Raw genomic sequence first — 24,834 nt, forward strand, 5'->3', positions numbered from 1 at the left:
TTTTATACCAGACCAAGATGCGTGGCTCGGTACCGCCTCCTCGCCGGCCTACATGCCAGGACCCATGCCCCGACCCCCACCCAGCGGCTCGTAATCCTCCTACCTGCGGAGGCCCTCCCTCCACCGTCCTGCTCCCATTGTGTGGGAGCTGGCTGACGCAGAGAGACCAGTTATCACAGTCTCTCTCGCCCTGCCCCCGCTGGGTTCCTGTGTACCATCGGTTCACTTCAGGGGGATAAAGGAGATGAGCCGGGTCCCCCCGGTGATTCCAAATCACCTCTCGGTCACTACCCCCCTCCCCTTTAAATGTGGGAAGCTTTCTCCAGCATGAAGTACCCGAACCCCTGTCTCAGCCCAGGCCTGCCTCTCCCCAAATGCATTTGCACCGTGCGACGCCTCAGCGGAACTAAATCGGACTGCGTGGAATATAAACGTGTGCGGCGAAAACATTCAGTCAGAGTGACCCCAACAGTTTCACATACAAAAAATGCCTGGACACACACACACACACACACACCAGGCACTTCCAAAAAGGCAAAGATAGACTCTCCGTTCCGCAGACACAACACATCCCTGCCAGACGGTTTCAGACACTGAATGCCAAACAGAGACAAAAGTATCCCAGGCCCGTGCATTCGATCGGACAGATTCAGACCTCGGCAGGCCAACGATTTAGGCCTCTGTGGACAGCCCCACACACACACACACACAGTGTTGGACTTGTAGAGAGTACAGGGCAGTGAAGGGGACACAGGATTAGACAGACAGTGGGTGATTTGTTCACAGTACCGAGGCCCAGTCGATCTCACACACACAGCCCACACAAGCTGACTGCGACCCCAGTTCCCCTCCCGCCCATCTGTCAGTAGTTCGGGCCCCTCAGGGCTCGCCCGTCTGCCAGCCAGCCGACGACGGAGCCCCCTCTCCCGCCGGCCCTCACGGCCTGGGCTGGGAGGCGATCAGGCGTTCCGTCTCAGACACCGGGCCCGAAGCTTCCGTGCTCCACTCGGGATCGGTGCCGGACAGCAGCCGGATGCTGCTGCCCTTCCTCCACTGGACGGCCAGCAGGCTGAGGATGACAACCCAGAGGAAGAAGTTCACCCAGGTGGCAGTCTGTGGGGAGAGGAATCAGCCTTGTCAGTGGGCAGGGGTCACCCCCCCCCCCCCATCTCCCGCATTAACAGCGGACTCGAAATGCCAACTTCCTGATCGAGCGCAGGAGGGGTGGAGGCTCATTCACACACTTAATCTCCCTCACAACCTGCCTGCCCTGCCCTCGTGACCTGTGTGTGTGTTTTTAAAGTGGAAGGGTGGTCCGTAGGTGCCACAGAGGTTCGAGTTGTGGACAACAGAGCATCGGGGTGTGGAGCTGGGCTGAGCAGTGACAGACGGATTTCGACCAGGAAAACTGAAGTGGTTCCATTTGCAAGGTCAAATTTGAAGGCAGAGTACAGAGTAAACTCAAACAGAAACCCTACAGCACAATACAGGCCCTTCAGCCCACAAAGCTGTGCCCAACATGTCCTGTCCTTAGAAATTATCTAGGGTTACCCATAGTCCTCTATTTTTCTGAGCTCCATGTACCTGTCCAGGAGTCCCTATCGTATCCGCCTCCACCACTGTTGCCGGCAGCCCATTCCACACACCCACCACTCTCTGCATAAGAAACTTACCCTAACATCTCTGTACCTACTCCCCAGCACCTTAAACCCATGCCCTCTTGTGGCAACCATTTCAGCCCCGGGAAAAAGCCTCTGACTATCCACACGATCAATGCCTCTCATCATCTTGTACACCTCTATCAGGTCACCTCTCATCCTCCGTCGCTCCAAGGGGAAAAGGCCGAGTTCACTCAACCTATTCTCATAAGGCATGCTCCCCAATCCAGGTAACATGCTTGTAAATCCCCTCTGCACCCTTTCTATGGTTTCCACATCCTTCCTGTAGTGAGGCGACCAGAACTGAGCACAGTACTCCAAGTGGGGTCTGACCAGGGTCCTGTAAAGTTGTGACATTGCCTCTTGGCTCCATGGTAGGATTCACAATAGTGTGAAGGAGCAAAGAGATTCTAAGGTCCTTGTCCACAGTTCCCTCCAAGTTGATAGGGGTGAGAGACCAGAACTGAACTGTCTACAATACCACAGGTGTAGAGGTCATTTCTTCGGCCGTTTGAACAGGGAACGACTGCGCAAGCGTGAGAAAGTCAGCCCGTGAGGCAGCAGGAGAATTAAAAAAGCGAGCAGATTAACGGAGCGGGCGATGGAGTAGGGGAGACAGAGTAGGAAGGATTTGGCTCAAGAGGCTGAGGACGAGCTTGCTGCAAGTGAGGTAAGGCCGGGTAAATTGCTTTAATTGATTTGATAACCTTCAGAGTAGGTAATGGAGGCAGCAGTTAGGGCAGTCGAGTGCTCCATTTGCAGTATGTGGGAAGTCAGGGTGAGCACAATTATCCCTCTTGACTACACCTACAAAAGGTGCATCCGGCTGCAGCTCCTGACAAACCGAGATAGGGAACTGGAGCTGGAGCTGGATGAACTTCGGATCATTCAGGAGGCAGAGGTAGAAATAGACAGGAGTTTCAGGGAGATAGTCACCCCTAGGAGTCAGGAGACAGGAGCTGGGTGACTGTCAGTAGAGGGAAGGGGATTAGACAGAATGAGCAGAGCACCCCTGTGGCCGTTCCCATCAATAATAAGTATACCGTTTTGGATACTGTTGGTGGGGACGACCTACCAGGGACAAGCAGTGGTTGCGTCTCTGGCACTGAGACTGGACCCTCAGCTCAGAAGGGAAGGAGGGAAAAGTGGAGAGCAATCGTGATCAAGAATTTGATAGTTAGGGGGACAGATAAGAGGTTCTGAGGAAGAGATCGAGAAACCCGGATGGTCTGTTGCCTCTCTGGCGCCAGGGCCCGCGATATCTCGGATCGAGTTCTCAGTATTCTCAAGAGGGAGGGTGAGCAGCCGGATGTCGTGGTCCATGTAGGGGCCAATGACGTGGGTAGGAAGAGTGAGGAGGTCCTGAAAGGTGGGTTTAGGGAGTTAGGTGCCAAGTTAAAGGACAGGACCTCCAGGATAGCAATCTCAGGATTGCTACCAGTGCCACGTGCAGGTGGGTTTAGAAATAGTAAGATAGTGCAGATCAACATGTAGCTGAAAAGATTGTGCAGGGGGGAAGGCTTCAGACTTATAGATAATTGGGCAGGTGGGAAGGTGGGACCTGTTCCGGTGGGATGGTTTACATCTGAACTGGAGGGAGACAAATATTCTTGCAGGTAGGTTTGCTGGAGAGGCTCCAGTGGATTTAAACTACATACAAGGGGGGAGGGGAACCAGAGTGTAGGAACAGATGTATGGGAGAAGGAAGAAAAAAAAGATAGTAAAGATGTTTGCACTGTTAGAGATAAGCAGAGAGTAAGAGGTGGCGAATTTCTTAAATACATTTATTTTAATGCTAGGAGCATTGTAGGAAAGGTGGTTGAGCTTAGAGCACGGATTGATACCTGGAAATATGACGTTGTAGCTATTAGTGAAATATGGTTGAGGAGGGGTGTGAATGGCAACTAAATATTTCTGGATTTCGTTGCTTCAGGTCTGATAGAATCGGAGGGACAAGTGGGGGTGGTGTTGTGTTGCTTGTCAGAGAAAATATTACAGCTGTGCTCTGGCAGGACAGATTAGAGGGCTCGTCTAGGGAGGCTATTTGGGTGGAATTGAGGAATGGGAAAGGTGTAGAAACACATAGGGGAGTATTATAGACCACCTAATGGGGAGTGAGAATTGGAGGAACAAATTTGTAAGGAGATAGCAAATATTTGTAGTAAGCACAAGGTTGTGATTGTGGGAGATTTTAATTTTCCACACATAGACTGGGAAGCCCACACTGTAAAAGGGATGGATGGTTTGGAGTTTGTAAAATGTGTGCAGGGTAGTTTTTTGCAGCAATACATAGAGGTACCAACTAGAGAAGGGGCAGTGTTCTGTTAGGGAATGAGATAGGTCAGGTGACAGAGGGATGGGTTGGGGAGCACTTCGGGTCCAGTGATCACAATGCCATTAGTTTCAATATAACTAAGGAGAAGGACAGGACTGGACCCATGGTTCAGATTTTTGATTGGAGAAAGGCTAACTTTGAGGAGATGTGAAAGGATTTAGAAGGAGTGGATTGGGACAATTTGTTTTATGGGAAGGATGTAATAGAGAAATGGAGGTCATTTAAAGGTGAAATTTTGAGGATACAGAATCTTTATGTTCCTGTTCGGTTGAAAGGAAAGGTTAAAAGTTTGAGAGAGCCATGGTTTTCAAGGGATATTGGAAACTTGGTTCAGAAAAAGAGAGATATCTACAATAAATATAAAATATAAAATAATATAAATGGAGTAAATGAGGTGTTCAAGGAATATAAAGAATGTAAAAAGAATCTTAAGAAAGAAATTAGAAAAGCTAAAAGAAGATACGATATTGCTTTGGCAAGTAAGGTGAAAATAAATCCAAAGGGTTTCTACAGTTATATTAATAGCAAAAGAATAGTGAGGGATAAAATTGGTCCCTTAGAGAATCAGAGTGGTCAGCTATGTGTGGAGCTGAAAGAGATGGGGGAGATTTTGAACAATTTCTTTTCTTCGGTATTCACTAAAGAGAAGGATATTGAATTGTGTAAGGTAAGGGAAACAAGTAGGGAAGTTATGGAAACTATGACGATTAAAGAGGAGGAAGTACTGGAGCTTTAAGGAATATAAAAGTGGATAAATCTCCGGGTCCTGACAGGATATTCCCCAAGGACCTTGAGGGAGGTTAGTGTAGAAATAGCAGGGGCTCTGACGGAAATATTTCAGATGTCATTAGAAATGGGGATGGTGCCGGAGGATTGCCGTATTGCTCATGTGGTTCCATTGTTTAAAAAGGTTCTCAGGGTAAACCTAGCAATTATCGGCCTGTCAGTTTGATGTCAGTGGTGGGTAAATTAATGGAAAGTATTCTTAGAGATAGTATATATATAATTATCTGGATAGACACGGTCTGATTAGGAACAGTCAACATGGATTTATGCGTGGAAGGTCATGTTTGACAAATCTTATTGAATTTTTTTTGAAGAGGTTACGAGGAAAGTTGACGAGGGTAAAGCAGTGGATGTTGTCTATATGGACTTCAGTAAGGCCTTTGACAAGGTTCCGCACGGAAGGTTAGTTAGGAAGGTTCAATCGTTAGGTATTAATATTAGAGTAGTAAAATGGATTCAACATTGGCCGGATGGGAGATGCCAGAGAGTCGGTGTAGAGACTGTTTGTCAGGTTGGAGCCCAGTGACTAGTGGTGTGCCTCAGGGATCTGTACTGGGTCCAATGCTGTTTGTCATATACATTAATGATCTGGATGATGGGGTGGTAAATTGAATTAGTAATTATGCAGATGATACTAAGATAGGTGGCCTTCTGGATAATGAAGCAGGTTTTCAAAGTTTGAAGAGAGATTTAGGCCAGTTAGAATAGTGGGCTGTGCGATGACAGGTGGAGTTTAATGCTGAGAAGTGTGAGGAGCTACATTTTGGTAGGATTAATCAAAATAGGACATACATGGTAAATGGTAGGGCAATGAAGAATGCAGTAGAACAGAGTGATCTAGGAATAATGGTGCATAGTTCCCTGAAGGTGGAATCTGATGTGGATAGGATGGTGAAGAAAGCTTTTATAAATCAGAGCATTGAGTATAGGAGTTGGGATGTAATGTTAAAATTGTACAAGGCATTGGTGAGGCCGAATTTGGAGTATTGTGTACAGTTCTGGTCACCGAATAATAGGAAAGATATCAACAAAGTAGAGAGAATACAGAGAGTATTTACTAGAATGTTACCTGGGTTTCAGCACCTAAGTTACAGAGAAAGGCTGGACAAGTTAGGTCTTTATTCTTTGGAGCGTAGAAGGTTGAGGGGGGACTTGATAGAGGTATTTAAAATTATGAGGGGGATAGATAGAGTTGACGTGGATAGGCTTTTTCCATTGAGAGCAGGGGAGAGTCAAACAAGGCGACAAGAGTTGAGAGTTGGGAGCAGAAGTTTAGGGGTAACACGAGGGGGAACTTCTTTACTCAGAGAGTGGTAGCTGTGTGGAATGAGCTTCCAGTAGAAGTGGTAGAGGCAGGTTTGATATTTAAAGTAAAGTTGGATAGGTATATGGACAGGAAAGGAATGGAGGGTTGTGGGCTGAGTGCAGGTCGGTGGAACGAGGAGAGAGTAAGCGTTCGGCACGAAGGCCTGTTTCCGTGCTGTAATTATTATATGGTTATGGAGACCAGAACTGTCCACAATAGCCCAGGTGTAGAGAGACCAGAACTGAATTGACCATAATATCCTAGGTGTAAGGGGACCAGGTTCTTTAGGGTTGCCCTAGCCAGGGGTGATAATGGGGACGAGCCCCCACTGCCTATTAAACGCTCCCAATGGCGTGCGCCTCAAACAGCCTCTGACAACCCAGTCCAGCTCCCGGCCTTCACGTGTGGCTTTGCTGCTAAGCCTGGCGGAACCGTTTCTACTGACAGGAGAAGGGGGCGAAGGCGGCCTACTGTTGCTCCAGGTAGATGGGCTCGTCAGCCATGGCTGGCAGCTCATCTGGAAGGAAAATTCCCATCTCAGGCCTCCACTGCCTCGTGGCTGTGCCCGCTCACAGGGAAGGCTTTGTGAGGGAGATGTAGGCCGCCCTACGCCTACTAATTAAAGTCGACTGTTGACCTCCCTCCATAGATGCTGCCCAACCAGCCGAGTTCCTCTAGCACTGTGTGCGCGTTACTCTGGATTTCCAGCATCTGCCAAATCTCCTGTGTTTACAACAAGCAGACTCTTCCCTGTTTGTAAATCGCCTCTGGGGCGTGGGAGGAATTTGGTGCTGTCGTTATTGACTCGTTTCTGCTGGACTTAGCCCTAGAAGAAGCTGCTTTCATTCTGTGAGGCTGGATTCCTTCTGAACTTTACCCCAGGAAGGGGGGGAATTGCACAGACAGGGGGAAGGATCGGGGATACGGGACGAACTCCAGGCCTGTAGGACTGGATAGGCTCTCCCCGGAGTGATGGGGGCCGAGGGGCAGAGGTGCAGATGCTGGGGGAGATATCAAACTGGAGGGCATAGGTTAAAGGTGAAAGGGGAAGGGTTTAAAGGGACAATTTTCTCCCCCACACAGAGGGCGGTGGGCATGTGGAACAAGCTGCCAGAGGACGTTTTGGGGTCAGTGGTTAAAAGTGGTTTGGACAGCTACGTGGATAGGAAGATTTTAGACACACGTGGGTCAAATGAGGGACTAGCTCAGGCAGGTCAGCAGGAGCAGATTGGGCTGTCTCTACGTAAATAAAGGATAAGATAAGAACTTCAGAACCAGAGGGAGAAGTCAGCTAACCAGCCCCTTGAGTCTGCCCCACCATTCAATAGGATCACATCTGACCCAGCCTTCTGCCAGTACGTTTTCACAAGCTTGACAGGTGCTCGCTCACAGCAGGTCACAAAGCAAAAAGCCCGAAAGAACCCGATTCAGACATCCCACCCGGCAAATAACTCATCTCAGGGATACGGTAGCACCATCGATTTGTAGGAGACTCCCGGGAGAGGGGGGATGCCTGCAAGAGAGTCGCTCCTTAGCGGCCAGCCAGCTAGTTTAAATAACGTTAGCTATGCTAATGAATGACTGACTCATGTTAAACTCACCTCAACATGTCTTTTACATTTTAACCCACCACGGGGGCAATAGAAAAGTCACTGTTGCAAACAGCGCAGTGAGCAACACGGTAATTATTTTTGACCCCTATTAGGCAGGGATGCACTTTAGTGTAGTCTGGGGTGTAATACATTTTATATTTTCTTTTTCGGGAATGCTCTTGCCATCTCTCTCTCTATATATATATAAAACAAATCGATTTCCGGAATATTGTATATAACTTGCGGGTGTCAGGGAGCCGCTATCGATATGCATGAGACTCCCAGAACTTCCGGGAGAGGTGGGATTAAAGCAAAAAATTGAAGCAAATAAAGCAAAAAAAATGAGTAAAAATAAAAAGACAAACCTCCGACACACAAGAGAAAGAAAAGAAAAAACAAATGGTGTAAAGAACTGGAGCGAACAACAGCATTCCGAACCGAAAGGAGTCCTCAGATCCGGACTCCGGAGTAGGCCCGAAGCCTCACTCGTCAGGCATTGAGCACAGCAGCCGGGTCGGTCTTCGTGGCCTCAGCGCCGTGGAGATCGGGTGGGATCGGCTCTCGCCCCGGATCCCGACACCCTGCCTCTTCCGCCCATCTGAGCGGATGCTTAGGTTGACCGGATAACGGAACAGCGGAAGGCTCCGGCGCACTAGAGAGAGGAGCGGCCGTCGCAGAGAGCGAGCGAAATCGGGGCTCACCCCCAATGTGGGCAAGTGCCAATACAGCTTGGCATCGGTGTCGTCGCAGAGGTTTCCAGAGTGAAGTTGGAAACAGCATCAAACTGCCTTAGGGACCCCGGCTCCGGATTTCTTCCTCGGGGTTTACTCCCGAAGCCTTTCCCACAGTTGGGTGTGGCCACAAGGCAGCGGAGGTTTAGAATCAGAGATTTCCTTCTCCAAGCTGAGCTGCCGTCCAAGGCCAACAGGCCCCACCTGCCCGAAGCAGGTTTTGAGGCACCAGTGGCCCGCCTTGCCCTTCTCCTGTCAGTAGAAATGGTCCCGCCGGGCCTAGTAGCCAAGCCACACGTGAAGGCCGAGAGTTGGACTTGGTTGTCAGAGGCTGTTAGAGAGGCACGCTGTTGGAGCACTTTATCCCTACTACCACCCTGGCTATGACAACCTTCCTCCAATAACCTGAAAACTGTGCCCCTGCTCTGGCCCCCCCCCCCCCAGTCTACGCCTCTCATCATCTTGTACACCTCTCATCCTTCTCCGCTCCAGAGAGAAAAGCCCTCGCTGGCTCAGCCTGTTCTCATAGGCCCCACTCCCGAAATCAAGGTTCCATTCTCCTCAGAGCTGTGTTCGAATTGGGCTGGCTTACACAGGGGACACCCTCCCACTGGCGCATGGTGCAAGACTGGGGGGGAGAGGGGAGCGGACCGCAAAGGGCCCAGAACTCGCTGTGGAGAGGAAGTTGTTAATCAGAGCTTTGGAGGCGGTGCAGAGGAGGTTCACCAGGTTGATTCCAGAGATGAGGGGTTAACCTATGAGGAGAGATTGAGTTGCCTGGGACTGTACTCACTGGAATTCAGAAGGATGAGAGGAGATCTTATAGAAACATAAAATTATGAAAAGGATAGATAAGATAGAGGCAGGAAAGTTGTGTCCACTGGTAGATGAGACTAGAACGAGGGGACAGAGCCTCAAGATTCGGGGGAGTAGATTGAGGACGGAGATGAGGAGGAACTGCTTTTCCCAGAGAGTGGTGAATCTGTGGAATTCTCTGCCCAATGAAGCAGTGGAGGCTGCCTCAGTAAATATATTTAAGACAGGGTTGGATAGATTTTTGCAGAGTAGGGGAATTGAGGGTGATGGGGAAAAGGGGGGTAAGTGGAGATGAGTCCGTGGCCAGATCAGCCATGATCTTATTGAACGGGGGGGGCAGGCTCGACGGGCCAGATGGCCGACTCCTGCTCCCGTTTCTTGTGTTCTTATGAAAGGATGTGCAGGGGACAGAGAGGAAGATAGGGGTGGGAGGCCTGAGACTTGGATCTGAGGGATCGATGCGGCCTCTGAATATCCCTTTCGAACTGAGATGAGGCGCAATTTCTTCAGCGCTGATCCTGCCATGTTACTTCAGGGTGTATTTAAAGCAAAGGGATCGATAGGTAAGGGGGTTAGGGGTGGCAGGAAGAAGGGGGTGTGACAGTGGACCACTCTAAGCACTGAGCCGATTTGAAGAGCTCGAGAGCAGCTTCGCCGGCTGCTGAAACCGAGGCCCAAAGCGAACCATGGTGGTGTGTTCCAGACCCGGAGTGATTCGCAGAGCCTAGGTCCTAGTGTGAGGCACGATCCGCCATTTAAAGGGCAAACCAGATAGACTGGGCGGGGGGGGGGGGGCTCCTCTGCCCGCAGTGGGGAGGCTGTGAGACTGCTGCTTCGTGCGATTTGCCCCCCCCCCCCAATACGATGAACTGAACACGAGGCTTTGGGCCCGCTCCGGGAATTCGGTTTGGTTGGGAAAGCTGTCGCTCGCTTCTGGTGTCTGCGTGATTTGTTTTTTTCTCTCTCTCTCTGTTAGGGGTTGGCCTTTATTTCTACAATCGGGCTCTTTCGTGTTTCTCGCCTTGCGGCTGCCTGTAAGCAAACAGATCTCGAGGTTGCATAATTTATACATCCTCTGATAATCAGCATCCTTTGATTGGAGGGCGCAACAAGCGGAATCCCGCTGGCGCCTGTGGCCAGACTACCCTGCGGCGCGCAGGGACGAAGCCTCACCTCGGCGCTACTGAAGTTCTGGTTGAAGCTGGTGCCATGGAACGGGGGTGTCCACTTCACCTTCTCGGCCTCCGAGCAGCTGTGGAACAAGAGATCGCCCGGTCAGTTCGAGAATGACGGCCGCCCTCACCGCGCTGGGCTGGGGTTGGGGTCCCACCCCCTCCCCCAGTAATCGGCCAGTTCACCCGCTGTCTGCTACCCACTCCCCGCCCTCCCGATCGTTCCCGACATCAAAGGATGTGGCGAGAGGGCAGGTGCGTGGGGTCGAGTGGGATCCAGGACCAGTCATGATAGGATGGCAGGGCAGACTCGACGGGCCGAATGGCCCAATCCTGCTCCTGTACCTTATGGCAGGAGGGATAACATCATTAATAGATTGGTGCAAGTCCATATCGCTATGAAAGAAACAATGGAACTCGACATGGTGGAAAGGAGGGTTTATGGTGGTGGTCAGGGCATTGGGTACGAGGGTCAGGAAGTCAAGTTACAGTTGTATAACACTCCGGTTCGGCCGAGCTTAGAGCACCACGTCAAGATCTGGTCGCTCCGCTACAGGAAGGGTGTGACGTGTGCAGACATGGTCCGCCTGGATGAGAGAGGGCCTGAGCTACAAGGGACAGGTTGGGCCGACTTTTGTTCACTCGAGGCTGTGGGGGCGACCCGATAGAAGTTTTAAAACCCCCCCTTCCCGAGCCACAGAGAGGGGAGATGGTCAAGTCTTTTCCCGAGGCAATGCCCCCTCCCGGTTTGCCACCTGCGCACGAGAGGGATTTGAGCCGCGCAGGGAAAGGCCGTCACCCTCCACCCTGGCGGCACGTGCAGAACGTCTCGCAGCCACACTTCCGTTTCCGGCGCGGGCGACGAGGTGTCTGCGATGACGTCTCTGCAGATTCGCAACGGGCTTGTTAGTACCGCTTTTAGCGAAGAAGACACTGGGAGCGCGCGTGATGTCGTCACCGGGCAGAAAACTGCACAGCTCGAGGACATTTTCACGCACTGGTCATCACAAATCGGCGGGAACTTCGCTAGACGTGTCCAGTACTTGAGGGCGCGCATCTGAGGTGGGGTGGGGGGAATTTAAAGATGTGAGGCAAGATATTCTCTCCCCACACACACACACTTGCACAGAGTGCTGGGTGCATGGGACGTTCTGCTGGGGTGGGGAAGATACGGTGGTGGCATTGAAGAAGCCGTTAGCCAGGGCCGTGGGCTTGCAGGGAAAGGAGGGAGACGAATCGCGTGCAAGGATAGATTTAGTTGAACTTGACGCTGCGACCCAAAGGGCCTGTTCTCGTACTGCACTGTGTTCAGTCTCACCGGGGCCGCTCTCCGGGTTAGGGTTAGGGTTAGGGCCTGTTCTCGTACTGCGCTGTGTTCAGTCTCACCGGGGCCGTTCTCCGCTGCATTAGGATTAGGGTTAGGGTTAGGGTTAGGGCCTGTTCTCGTACTGCGCTGTGTTCAGTCTCACCGGGGCCGTTCTCCGCTGCATTAGGATTAGGATTAGGGTTAGGGTTAGGGCCTGTTCTCGTACTGCACTGTGTTCAGTCTCACCGGGGCCGCTCTCCGGGTTAGTGTTAGGGTTAGGGCCTGTTCTCGTACTGCACTGTGTTCAGTCTCACCGGGGCCGCTCTCCGGGTTAGGGTTAGGGCCTGTTCTCGTACTGCACTGCGTTCAGTCTCACCGGGGCCGTTCTCCGCTGCATTAGGATTAGGGTTAGGGTTAGGGCCTGTTCTCGTACTGCACTGTGTTCAGTCTCACCGGGGCCGCTCTCCGGGTTAGGGTTAGGGCCTGTTCTCGTACTGCACTGCGTTCAGTCTCACCGGGGCCGTTCTCCGCTGCATTAGGATTAGGGTTAGGGTTAGGGTTAGGGCCTGTTCTCGTACTGCGCTGTGTTCAGTCTCACCGGGGCCGTTCTCCGCTGCATTAGGATTAGGGTTAGGGTTAGGGCCTGTTCTCGTACTGCACTGTGTTCAGTCTCACCGGGGCCGCTCTCCGGGTTAGTGTTAGGGTTAGGGCCTGTTCTCGTACTGCACTGCGTTCAGTCTCACCGGGGCCGTTCTCCGCTGCATTAGGGTTAGGGCCTGTTCTCGTACTGCACTGTGTTCAGTCTCACCGGGGCCGTTCTCTGCTGCATTAGGGTTAGGGCCTGTTCTCATACTGCACTGTATTCAGTCTCACCGGGGCCGTTCTCTGCTGCATTAGGGTTAGGGCCTGTTCTCATACTGCACTGTATTCAGTCTCACCGGGGCCGTTCTCTGCTGCATTAGGGTTAGGGCCTGTTCTCGTACTGCACTGTATTCAGTCTCACCGGGGCCGTTCTCCGCTGCATTAGGGTTAGGGCCTGTTCTCGTACTGCACTGTGTTCAGTCTCACCGGGGCCGCTCTCCGGGTTAATGTTAGGGTTAGGTCCTGTTCCCGTACTGCACTGTGTTTGGTCTCACCGGGGCCACTCTCCGGGTTAGGGTTAGGGTTAGGGCCTGTTCTCATACTGCACAGTGTTTGGTCTCACCGGGGCCGCTCTCCGCTCTGATGGTATTGACTGTCCGAGGTGCCCTGTGATGTAAACACTCCCCCCCACAACTCTCCGAGATGCCATTGTTTCAACAGTGACGCCCCAGGCCTCTGAAGTTCCTTCCACGCCACAGGGGCATAGAACACTACAGTGCAGAGACAGGCCCAGCTAGTCCGTGCTGACATTATTCTGCCTAATCCCGGACGGGAACCCTCCTTCCACGTACCGGCCCAAGCTTCCCTTGGGCGTTGAAATCGAGCTCGTTCGATCCCACACACTCTGAGTGAAGAAGTTCCCCCTCAAACTTCTCCCCTTTCACCCTTAACCCATGACCTCTGGTTGTAGCCCCACCCAGCCTCAGAGGAAAAAGCCTGCTTGCATTTACCCTCTCATAATTTTGTATACCTCTGTCAAATCTCCCCTCGATCTTCTACAAGGAATAAAGTCCTAACCTATTCAATATAACCCAGCTCCTCTGGACCAGGCAACATCCATACTTCCCACAGTGCAGTGGTCACTGGTCTCCCTGGCAACCTTAGGACATCCCATAAAGTTCGGTCACTCTGGAGACTGGTCAACGTCGCTCTGGTGAAAGGTGCCCGCCTCCTGCCACCACAGCCACATGGCCACTTGCCCCGGAGGGGGCAGGAGCACCCCAGGCCAAATGCTCCAGGAATCCATAAGACCCTAAGACACAGGAGCAGATTTAGGCCATTCAGCCCATCGAGCCTGTTCCGCCATTCCAACATGGCTGATTTACTATCCCTCTCGACCCCATTCTCCTGCCCTCTCCCCATAACTAATCAAGAACGTATCAACCTCCGCTTTAAATCTTCCCAATGATTCGGCCTCTGCAGCCGTCTGTGGCAATGGATTCACCACCCTCTGGCTAAAGAAATTCCTCATCTCTGTTCTGAAGAAACATCCATCTATTCTGAGGATGTGCCGCCTGGTCCTAGACTCCCCCGATCCTGGAAACATCTTCTCCATGTCCACTTTACCTTTCAGAATCCCGTAGGTTTCAACGAGATCCCCCGCCTCGTTCTTCTAAACTCCAGTGAGTACAAGCATCAGATGCTCCTCAAATCCCTAATCTTCCTAAACCTATTCACAGTTGGGGGGGGGGTAGGGGAGGCAGTTAGTACAATCGCCCCATCGCACTGACCCTGGTTCAATTCCCACGGCTGCCTGCGAGGAGCTTGTACGTGACCGCGCCGGTTTCCCACGGGTGCTCCCGTTTTATCCCACATCCAAAGACGTACTGTACGGGTTCGGACTAGCGAGTTGCGGGTTGGACTGTATGCGTGGGCCACACCTGTGGGCTGGCAAACATTAAGGATATACATCCGGGATCCCACCCGTCCATCCAGCAACCTCGTCCGACCATCGGGCAGGAGACTCCGATGCATAAAGACAGGAACGGTCAGGACGGGAAACAGTTTCTTCCCTCAGGCCACGAGGCTTCTGAACTCCCTGCCACATCGCATTCGAAGTGTCGCTGATTTGTACCTCAAGATATTTAAGTTAAATGCTTCAGTTTGTTTATCAATGTGTAATCTTCGTTATCCTGTGTACTGCTGGGCTTTACACCCAGGGAAATGCCGCCTCGTTTGGTGGTGAGCGTGTGTAGATAGACTCGCCGTGTGCCAAACAGCCGATCTGTTGAGGTGGGGCAGGGGTCGGCCGGGGCTCCGCCCCCACGGCCCTGTCGCCCCACTTGCTGAAGGGCTGCCGCCTGGGCTACACGACAGCCAACCGTCTCGGCCTGGTATTGAGACAGGCAATCCACCCTGGCTGATCTCACACAGCCCCGGGCCGCTCCGCTCAATACAGGACCTGCTTTAGGAGACAGGGTCCCCGGCAGCGTTCCCCTCACTTGGCATTGGGCCGGGCAGACCCCAGATTCCTAGCGGGCCCTCTGCAGCCCAGTCAATTACCCTTTCCTCCCAGATCCCCCTCGACGGCCTTACCTTTTGATTTGAGCCTCCTTGACGACGGACTGGCAGAAGGTGCTGAAGCCGACTCTGATCAGGCAGCCGCACACCAGCAGGAGGAAGAGGAAGATGATGGAGACCACCAGGCAAGCCTTCAGCCAGCGCGAACCCCTGGACAGAAACCGAAGAGGTCTCAGAAACCACGGACTAGCCTCCCGTCTCCCCGGGCACCCTCCCGCACAGACCGGTGAGCGCACACTTTTCCGTTTACCCTGTATCGCCGCACACAGAAACTGCTGGGGGGAATCCGCCAGTCAGGCGGCCTCACGGGGGAAGGATAAACAGCCGACGTTTCGTCTGGACTCTGACCAATTTTAAGAGGTGCGCCTGAGAGGTTCCCCTTCCTTTCCTGTCCTGAAGAAGCAGGGAGACTGGCCGTTCGGCCCACAGATTTCCTCCCAATCACTGACCGCCCCGCTGGCTCCCTCCACGGTCTCGTCAACTCCCCCTCACCCACGGGGGTCAGGGGTTTAAAGTGGCCGCTCGGCCCACCCACCAGCGCGTTGTTGGGGCGCGAGGACGAACCTGGAGCACCCGGAGGTGGGGGGGGGGGCCTACGGTCAGAGGGAAATCGTGCTCTGCCCGTCGCTGCTTACCGTTTATGAACCCACGTACCGCAGAAAGCGCTCTGGCTCGACGCGGTGTGGCCCGGTGCGGGAGACTACTCCGACAGCGGGCATCGCCCGGCAACTCCTACCTACACCATATCCATATCCCTCCATCTTCCTCTCATCCAAACGTCTCCTGAAAGCCTCCAATGTACCCGCCTCTACCGCCAGTCCAGGCATCCGCCACTCTCTGGGTAAAAAAAACTCATCCCCCCTGTCCACGCCTCTCATAATGGTATCAACCTCCATCAGATCTTCCCTCAGCTTCTGCCTCCCACGAGTTCCAGGTTCAACCCCCTCTGCACCCTTCCCAAAGCCTCAACACCCTCCCTACGACGGGGCAAGCGATACTCCAGAGCAAACACCAGGAAATCTGCAGATGCTGGAAATTCAAACAACAACACACACAAAATGCTGGTGGAACACAGCAGGCCGGGCAGCATCCACAGGGAGAAGCGCTGTCGACGTTTTGGGCCGAGACCCTTCGCTGGCCTGGCCAGAGTTTGAGAAAGTTGCGACATGACCTCTGACTTTTGACCTCAATGCCTCAGCCAATAAAAGCAAGCGTCCCACAGGGCTTCTCAATCCCCTTTATTGACTGGTGTAGCCACTTCCAAGGAGTGGGAACTTGGACCCCGAGATCTCTCTGCCCAGAAACACTGTTACCGACGCAAACACGAGGTTTTTATATTCACGACTGCGAAGCATCTCCCAGCGACGACTCCACTGAAGAATTTCACTCTTCTCTTCGACGGGAGCTCAGTGAGACCCTCTCTCACTGCTCCCCGTCTATAACTTCTTCAGCTCTTCAATTTTTAATGCCCCTCTCCCTTTCAAATCTCTTACCATCTCTTCTTTCGGTTAGTCCTGACGAAGGGTCTCGGCCCGAAACGTCGACAGCGCTTCTCCCTATAGATGCTGCCTGGCCCGCTGTGTTCCACCGGCGTTTTGTGTGTGTAACACCTAAGGATTTTGCCCTTGACAGTGAACTGTCTGCTTGCATTTGCCCTTCCAACGTGCAACACCCCACATTTATTTGGGTTAAACTGCATCTGCCATTCCTCTGCCCACGACCAGGCTGGGTCTCCCGAGTTAGGCCGCATGGTTCCAAACGCTCACATATCGTATCCTGAAAACGTCCTCCTGCAATTTCCCTGCAGCTGACGTGACTTTTCCTTGCCCTGAAAGTGACTTTAAAAACTCACACGATCCTCAGGCGTGATTCAACTCCGGGCAGTGCAGGGAGACCCATGTTTCATCCAAACTCTGGTGTTTTGTGTTCTCTCACTGCCACCGTCCGGGCACCCCCTGCCCCAGGGTACCCCAGTTCCCTCCCGCATCCCAGCAACGCGTGGGGTTTGTGTGCAGGACCTGCAGAAGATTGATGGCAGTGCAGGAAGAATTATATGCCATCCGTGCAAATGGTCAGCGGAAATTCGACGGACCGAGTGGCCTGCTTTGTGCTCCATCTCACTCTGTGATTCTCTGAACCACCGTAGGTAAATTAGGGCAGAGATGGGGAGGGGTGTAGGGGCTGGAGGGGGTCACAGATGGGGAGGGGCGTAGGGGATGGATGGGGTCACAGATGGGAAGGGGTGTAGGGGCTGGAGGGGGGTCACAGATGGGGAGTGGTGTAGGGGCTGGAGGGGGTCACAGATGGGAAGGGGTGTAGGGGCTGGAGGGGGTCACAGATGGGAAGGGGTGTAGGGGCTCGATGGGGAGGGGTGTAGGGGATGGAGGGGGTCACAGATGGGAAGGGGTGTAGGGGCTGGAGGGGGTCACAGATGGGGAGGGGCGTAGCGGCTGGAGGGGGTCACAGATGGGGAGGGGTGTAGGCTGGAGGGGGTCACAGATGGGGAGGGGTGTAGGGGCTGGAGGGGGTCACAGATGGGGAGGGGTGTAGGGGCTGGAGGGGGGCACAGATGGGGTGTAGGGGCTGGAGGGGGTCACCAAATGGGGTGTAGGGGCTGGAGGGGGTCACAGATGGGGAGGGGTGTAGGGGCTGGAGGGGGTTACAGATGGGGTGTAGGAGCTGGAGGGGGTCACAGATGGGAAGGGGTATAGGGGCGGGAGGCGGTCACAGATGGGGTGTAGGGGCTGGAGGGGGTCACAGATGGGGAGGGGTGTAGGGGCTGGAGGGGGTCACAGATGGGGAGGGGTGTAGGGGCTGGAGGGGGTCACAGATGGAGAGGGGTGTAGGGGCTGGAGGGGGTCACAGATGGGGAGGGGTGTAGGGGCTGGAGGGGGTCACAGATGGGGAGGGGTGTAGGGGCTGGAGGGGGTCACAGATGGGGAGGGGTGTAGGGCCTGGAGGGGGTCACAGATGGAGAGGGGTGTAGGGGCTGGAGGGGGTCACAGATGGAGAGGGGTGTAGGGGCTGGAGGGGGTCACAGATGGGTGTAGGGGCTGGAGGGGGTCACAGATGGAGAGGGGTGTAGGGGCTGGAGGGGGTCACAGATAGGGAGGGGTGTAGGGGCTGGAGGGGGGTCACAGATAGGAAGGGATGTAGGGGCTGGAGGGGGTCATAGATGGGGAGGGGTGTAGGGGCTGGAGGGGGTCACAGATGGGGAGGGGTGTATGGGCTGGAGGGGGGTCACAGATGGGGAGGGGTGTAGGGGCTGGAGGGGGTCACATATGGGGAGGGGAGTAGGGGCTGGAGGGGGTCACAGATGGGGAGGGGTGTAGGGGCTGGAGGGTGTCACAGATGGGAAGGGGTGTAGGGGCTGGAGGGGGTCACAGATGGGGAGTGGTGTAGGGGCTGGAGGGTGTCAGATGGGAAGGGGTGTAGGGGCTGGAGGGAGTCACAGATGGGGAGGGCTGTAGGGACTGGAGGGGGGTCACAGATGGGGAGGGGTGTAGGGGCTGGAGGGGGTCACAGATGGGGAGGGGTGTAGGGGCTGGAGGGGGTCAGATGGGGAGGGGTGTAGGGGCTGGAGGGGGTCACAGATGGAGAGTGGTGTAGGGGCTGGAGGGTGTCAGATGGGAAGGGGTGTAGGGGCTGGAGGGAGTCACAGATGGGGAGGGCTGTAGGGACTGGAGGGGGGTCACAGATGGGGAGGGGTGTAGGGGCTGGAGGGGGTCACAGATGGGGAGGGGTGTAGGGGCTGGAGGGGGTCAGATGGGGAGGGGTGTAGGGGCTGGAGGGGGTCACAGATGGAGAGGGGTTTAGGGGCTGGATGGGGAGGGGTGTAGGGGCTGGAGGAGGTCACAGATGGAGATGAGAGTAGGGGCTGGAGGGGGTCACAGATGGGGAGGGGTGTAGGGGCTGGAGGGGGTCACAGATGGGGAGGGGTGTAGTGGCTGGAGGGGGTCAGATGGGGAGGGGTGTAGGGGCTGGAGGGGGTCACAGAATGGGTGGGGTGGGGCTGGAGGGAGTCACAGATGGGGAGGGGTGTAGGGGCTGGAGGGGGTCACAGATGGGGTGTAGGGGCTGGAGGGGGTCACAGATGGGGAGGGGTGTAGGGGCTGGAGGGGGTCACAGATGGGGAGGGGTTGTAAGGGCTGGAGGGGGTCACAGATGGGGAGGGCTGTAGGGGCTGGGGTCAGATGGGGAGGGGTATAGGGGCTGGAGGGGGTCACAGATGGGGAGGGTTGTATGGGCTGGAGGGGGTCACAGATGGGGAGGGGTGTAGGGGCTTGAGGGGGTCACAGATGGGGAGGGGTGTAGGGGCTGGAGGGGGTTCACAGATGGAGGGGTGTAGGGGCTGGAGGGGGTCAGTTGGGGAGGGGTGTAGGGGCTGGAGGGGGTCACAGATGGGGAGGGGTGTAGGGGCTGGAGGGGGTCACAGATGGGGAGGGGTGTAGGGGCTGGATGGGGAGGGGTGTAGGGGCTGGAGGGGGTTACAGTTGGGGAGGGGTGTAGGGGCTGGAGGGGGTCACAGATGGGGAAGGGTGTAGGGGCTGGAGGGGGTCACAGATAGGAAGGGGTGTAAGGGCTGGAGGGGGTCACAGATGGGGAGGGTTGTAGGGGCAGGAGGGGGTCACAGATGGGGAGGGGTGTAGGGGCTGGAGGGTGTCACAGATGGGGAGGGGTGTAGGGGCTGGAGGGTGTCACAGATGGGGAGGGGTGTAGGGGCTGGAGGGGGTCAGATGGGGAGGGGTGTAGGGGCTGCAAGGGGTCACAGATGGGGAGGGGTGTAGGGGCTGGAGGGTGTCACAGATGGGGAGGGGTGTAGGGGCTGGAGGGTGTCACAGATGGGGAGGGGTGTAGGGGCTGGAGGGGTCAGATGGGGAGGGGTGTAGGGGCTGGAGGGGGTCACAGATGGGGAGGGGTGTAGGGGCTGGAGGGGGTCACAGATGGGGAGGGGTGTAGGGGATGGAGGGTGTCACAGATGGGAAGGGGTGTAGGGGCTGGAGGGGGTCACAGATGGGGAGTGGTGTAGGGGCTGGAGGGGGTCACAGATGGGGAGGGGTGTAGGGGCTGGAGGGAGTCACAGATGGGGAGGGGTGTAGGGGCTGGAGGGGGTCACAGATGGGGAGTGGTGTAGGGGCTGGAGGGTGTCAGATGGGAAGGGGTGTAGGGACTGGAGGGGGGTCACAGATGGGGAGGGGTGTAGGGGCTGGAGGGGGTCACAGATGGAGAGGGGTGTAGGGGCTGGAGGGGGTCACAAATGGGGAGGGGTGTAGGGGCTGGAGGGGGTCACAGATGGGGAGTGGTGTAGGGGCTGGTGGGGGTCACAGATGGGGAGCGGTGTAGGGAGGGGCTGGAGGGGGCCACAGATGGGGAGGAGTGTATGGGCTGGAGGGGGTCACAGATGGGAAGGGGTGTAGGGGCTGGAGGGGGGTCACAGATGGGGAGTGGTGTAGGGGCTGGAGGGAGTCACAGATGGGCAGGGGTGTAGGGGCTGGAGGGGTCAGATGGGGTGGGGGTGTAGGGGCTGGAGGGGGTCACAGATGGGGAGTGGTGTAGGGGCTGGAGGGGGTCACAGATGGGGAGTGGTGTAGGGGCTGGAGGGTGTCAGATGGGAAGGGGTGTAGGGGCTGGAGGGAGTCACAGATGGGGAGGGCTGTAGGGACTGGAGGGGGGTCACAGATGGGGAGGGGTGTAGGGGCTGGAGGGGGTCACAGATGGGGAGGGGTGTAGGGGCTGGAGGGGGTCACAGAGATGAGGAGCGGTGTAGGGGCTGGAGGGGGCCACAGATGGGAAGGGGTGTAGGGGCTGGAGGGGGTCACAGATGGGGAGTGGTGTAGGGGCTGGAGGGGGTCACAGATGGGGAGGGCTGTAGGGGCTGGAGGGGGTCACAGATGGGGAGTGGTGTAGGGGCTGGAGGGGGTCAGAGATGGGGAGGGCTGTAGGGGCTGGAGGGGGTCAGAGATGGGGAGTGGTGTAGGGGCTGGAGGGGGTCACAGATGGGGAGGGCTGTAGGGGCTGGAGGGGGTCACAGATGGGAAGGGGTGTAGGGGCTGGAGGGGGTCACAGATGGGGAGTGGTGTAGGGGCTGGAGGGGGTCACAGATGGGGAGGGCTGTAGGGGCTGGAGGGGGTCACAGATGGGGAGTGGTGTAGGGGCTGGAGGGGATCACAGATGGGAAGGGGTGTAGGGGCTGGAGGGGGTCACAGATGGGGAGTGGTGTAGGGGCTGGAGGGGGTCACAGATGGGGAGGGCCTGTAGGGGCTGGAGGGGGTCACAGATGGGGAGTGGTGTAGGGGCTGGAGGGGGTCACAGATGGGGAGGGCTGTAGGGTCTGGAGGGGTCACAGATGGGAAGGGGTGTAGGGGCTGGAGGGGGTCACAGATGGGGAGTGGTGTAGGGGCTGGAGGGGGTCACAGATGGGGAGGGCTGTAGGGGCTGGAGGGGGTCACAGATGGGGAGTGGGTGTAGGGGCTGGAGGGGGTCACAGATGGGGAGTGGTGTAGGGGGGTCACAGAGATGGGGAGTGGTGTAGGGGGGTCACAGAGATGGGGAGTGGTGTAGGGGGGTCACAGGGATGGGGAGGGGTGTAGGGGGTCACAGAGATGGGGAGGGGTGTACGGGCTGGAGGGGGTCACAGATGGGGAGGGGTGTAGGGGCTGGAGGGGGTCACAGATGGGGAGGGGTGTAGGGGCTGAAGGGGGTCACAGATGGGGTGTAGGGGCTGGAGGGGGGTCACAGATGGGTAGGGGTGTAGGGGCTGGAGGGGGTCAAAGATGGGGAGGGGTGTAGGGACTGGAGGGGGTCACAGATGGGGAGGGGTGTAGGGGCTGGAGGGGGTTCACAGATGGAGAGGGGTGTAGGGGCTGGAGGGAGTCATATATGGAGAGGGGTTTAGGGGCTGGATGGGGAGGGGTGTAGGGGCTGGAGGAGGTCACAGATGGAGATGAGTAGGGGCTGGAGGGGGTCACAGATGGGGAGGAGTGTAGGGGCTGGAGGGGTCACAGATGGGGAGGGGTGTAGTGGCTGGAGGGGGTCACAGATGGGGAGGGCTGTAGGGGCTGGAGGGGGTCACAGAATGGGTGGGGTGGGGCTGGAGGGAGTCACAGATGGGGAGGGGTGTAGGGGCTGGAGGGGGTCACAGATGGGGTGTAGGGGCTGGAGGGGGTCACAGATGGGGAGGGGTGTAGGGGCTGGATGGGGAGGGGTGTAGGGGCTGGAGGGGGTTACAGTTGGGGAGGGGTGTAGGGGCTGGAGGGGTTCACAGATGGGGAAGGGTGTAGGGCTGGAGGGGGTCACAGATAGGAAGGGGTGTAAGGGCTGGAGGGGGTCACAGATGGGGAGGGTTGTAGGGGCTGGAGGGGGTCACAGATGGGGAGGGGTGTCGGGGCTGGAGGGGTCAGATGGGGAGGGGTGTAGGGGCTGGAGGGGGTCACAGATGGGGAGGGTTGTAGGGCTGGAGGGGGTCACAGATGGGGAGGGGTGTAGGGGCTGGAGGGGGTCACAGATGGGGAGGGGTGTAGGGCTGGAGGGTGTCACAGATGGGGAGGGGTGTAGGGGCTGGAGGGGGTCAGATGGGTAGGGGGGGTGTAGGGGCTGGAGGGGGTCAGATGGGGAGGGGTGTAGGGGCTGGAGGGGGTCACAGATGGGGAGGGGTGTAGGGGCTGGAGTGGTCAGATGGGGAGGGGTGTAGGGGCTGGAGGGGGTCACAGATGGGGAGTGGTGTAGGGGCTGGAGGGGGTCAGAGATGGGGAGGGGTGTAGGGGCTGGAGGGGGTCACAGATGGGGAGGGGTGTATGGGCTGGAGGGTGTCACAGATGGGAAGGGGTGTAGGGGCTGGAGGGGGTCACAGATGGGGAGTGGTGTAGGGGCTGGAGGGGGTCACAGATGGGGAGGGGTGTAGGGGCTGGAGGGAGTCACAGATGGGGAGGGGTGTAGGGGCTGGAGGGGAGTCACAGATGGAGAGGGGTTTAGGGGCTGGATGGGGAGGGGTGTAGGGGCTGGAGGAGGTCACAGATGGAGATGAGAGTAGGGGCTGGAGGGGGTCACAGATGGGGAGGAGTGTAGGGGCTGGAGGGGGTCACAGATGGGGAGGGGGTGTAGTGGCTGGAGGGGGTCACAGATGGGGAGGGGTGTAGGGGCTGGAGGGGGTCACAGAATGGGTGGGGTGGGGCTGGAGGGAGTCACAGATGGGGAGGGGTGTAGGGGCTGGAGGGGGTCACAGATGGGGTGTAGGGGCTGGAGGGGGTCACAGATGGGGAGGGGTGTAGGGGCTGGAGGGGGTCACAGATGGGGAGGGGTGTAAGGGCTGGAGGGGGTCACAGATGGGGAGTGGTGTAGGGGCTTGAGGGGGTCACAGATGGGGAGGGGTGTAGGGGCTGGAGGGGGTCACAGATGGGGAGTTTTTGTAGGGGCTGGAGGGTGTCAGATGGGAAGGGGTGTAGTGGCTGGAGGGAGTCACAGATGTGGAGGGTTGTAGGGGCTGGAGGGGGTCACAGATGGGGAGGGGTGTAGGGGCTTGAGGGGGTCACAGATGTGGAGGGGTGTAGGGGCTGGAGGGGGTTCACAGATGGAGAGGGGTGTAGGGGCTGGAGGGGGTCAGATGGGGAGGGGTGTAGGGGCTGGAGGGGGTCACAGATGGGGAGGGGTGAAGGGGCTGGAGGGGGTCACAGATGGGGAGTGGTGTAGGGGCTGGAGGGGGTCACAGATGGGGAGGGGTGTATGGGCTGGAGGGGGTCACAGATGGGGAGGGGTGTAGGGGCTGGAGGGTGTCACAGATGGGAAGGGGTGTAGGGGCTGGAGGGGGTCAGAGATGGGGAGTGGTGTAGGGGCTGGAGGGGGTCACAGATGGGGAGGGTGTAGGGGCTGGAGGGGGTCACAGATGGGGAGGGGTGTAGGGGCTGGAGGGTGTCACAGATGGGAAGGGGTGTAGGGGCTGGAGGGGGTCACAGATGGGGAGTGGTGTAGGGGCTGGAGGGTGTCAGATGGGAAGGGGTGTAGGGGCTGGAGGGAGTCACAGATGGGGAGGGCTGTAGGGACTGGAGGGGGGTCACAGATGGGGAGGGGTGTAGGGGCTGGAGGGGGTCACAGATGTGGAGGGGTGTAGGGGCTGGAGTGGGTCACAGATGGGGAGGGGTGTAGTGGCTGGAGGGGGTCACAGATGGGGAGGGGTGTAGGGGCTGGAGGGGGTCACAGATGGGGTGTAGGGGCTGGAGGGGGGTCACAGATGGGTAGGGGTGTAGGGGCTGGAGGGGGTCAGATGGGGAGGGGTGTAGGGGCTGGAGGGGGTCACAGATGGGAAGGGGTGTAGGGGCTGGAGGGGGCACAGATGGGGAGGGGTGTAGGGGCTGGTGGGGGTCACAGATGGGGAGGGGTGTAGGGACGAGGCGGGTCACAGAGATGGAAGGGGTGTAGTTGGGTCACAGAGATGGGGAGGGGTGTAGGGGCTGGAGGGGGTCACAGATGGGGAGTGGTGTAGGGGGGTCACAGAGATGGGGAGTGGTGTAGGGGGGTCACAGAGATGGGGAGTGGTGTAGGGGGGTCACAGGGATGGGGAGGGGTGTAGGGAGGTCACAGAGATGGGGAGGGGTGTACGGGCTGGAGGGGGTCACAGATGGGGAGGGGTGTAGGGGCTGGAGGGGGTCACAGATGGGGAGGGGTGTAGGGGCTGAAGGGGGGTCACAGATGGCGTGTAGGGGCTGGAGGGGGGTCACAGATGGGTAGGGGTGTAGGGGCTGGAGGGGGTCACAGATGGGGAGGGGTGTAGGGACTGGAGGGGGTCACAGATGGGGAGGGGTGTAGGGGCTGGAGGGGGTTCACAGATGGAGAGGGGTGTAGGGGCTGGAGGGGGTCAGATGGGGAGGGGTGTAGGGGCTGGAGGGGGTCACAGATGGGGAGGGGTGTAGGGGCTGGAGGGGGTCACAGATGGGGAGGGGTGTAGGGGCTGGAGGGGGTCAGATGGGGAGGGGTGTAG

The 24,834-nt window shown here is 56.8% G+C and overlaps 1 protein-coding gene across 1 annotated transcript in view; it reads right to left on the minus strand.

Moving 5' to 3' along the window:
• Window positions 1-202: 202 nt before the first annotated feature.
• The window catches only part of LOC132383702 (transmembrane protein 179B-like), a 43,186-nt gene continuing 18,554 nt past the window's right edge, over window positions 203-24,834 (minus strand). Inside the window, exons 4-6 of the mRNA XM_059954893.1 lie at window positions 14,880-15,014; window positions 10,398-10,476; window positions 203-1,113 (exon numbers count right to left, since the gene is read on the minus strand). Of these exons, the coding sequence (XP_059810876.1) occupies window positions 937-1,113; window positions 10,398-10,476; window positions 14,880-15,014 (391 nt within the window). The 3' untranslated portion in view covers window positions 203-936. The remainder of the gene's footprint in view (window positions 1,114-10,397; window positions 10,477-14,879; window positions 15,015-24,834) is intronic.

This window comes from Hypanus sabinus, chromosome 31 (assembly GCF_030144855.1).
Source record: "Hypanus sabinus isolate sHypSab1 chromosome 31, sHypSab1.hap1, whole genome shotgun sequence".
NCBI classification, from domain to species: domain Eukaryota; kingdom Metazoa; phylum Chordata; class Chondrichthyes; order Myliobatiformes; family Dasyatidae; genus Hypanus; species Hypanus sabinus.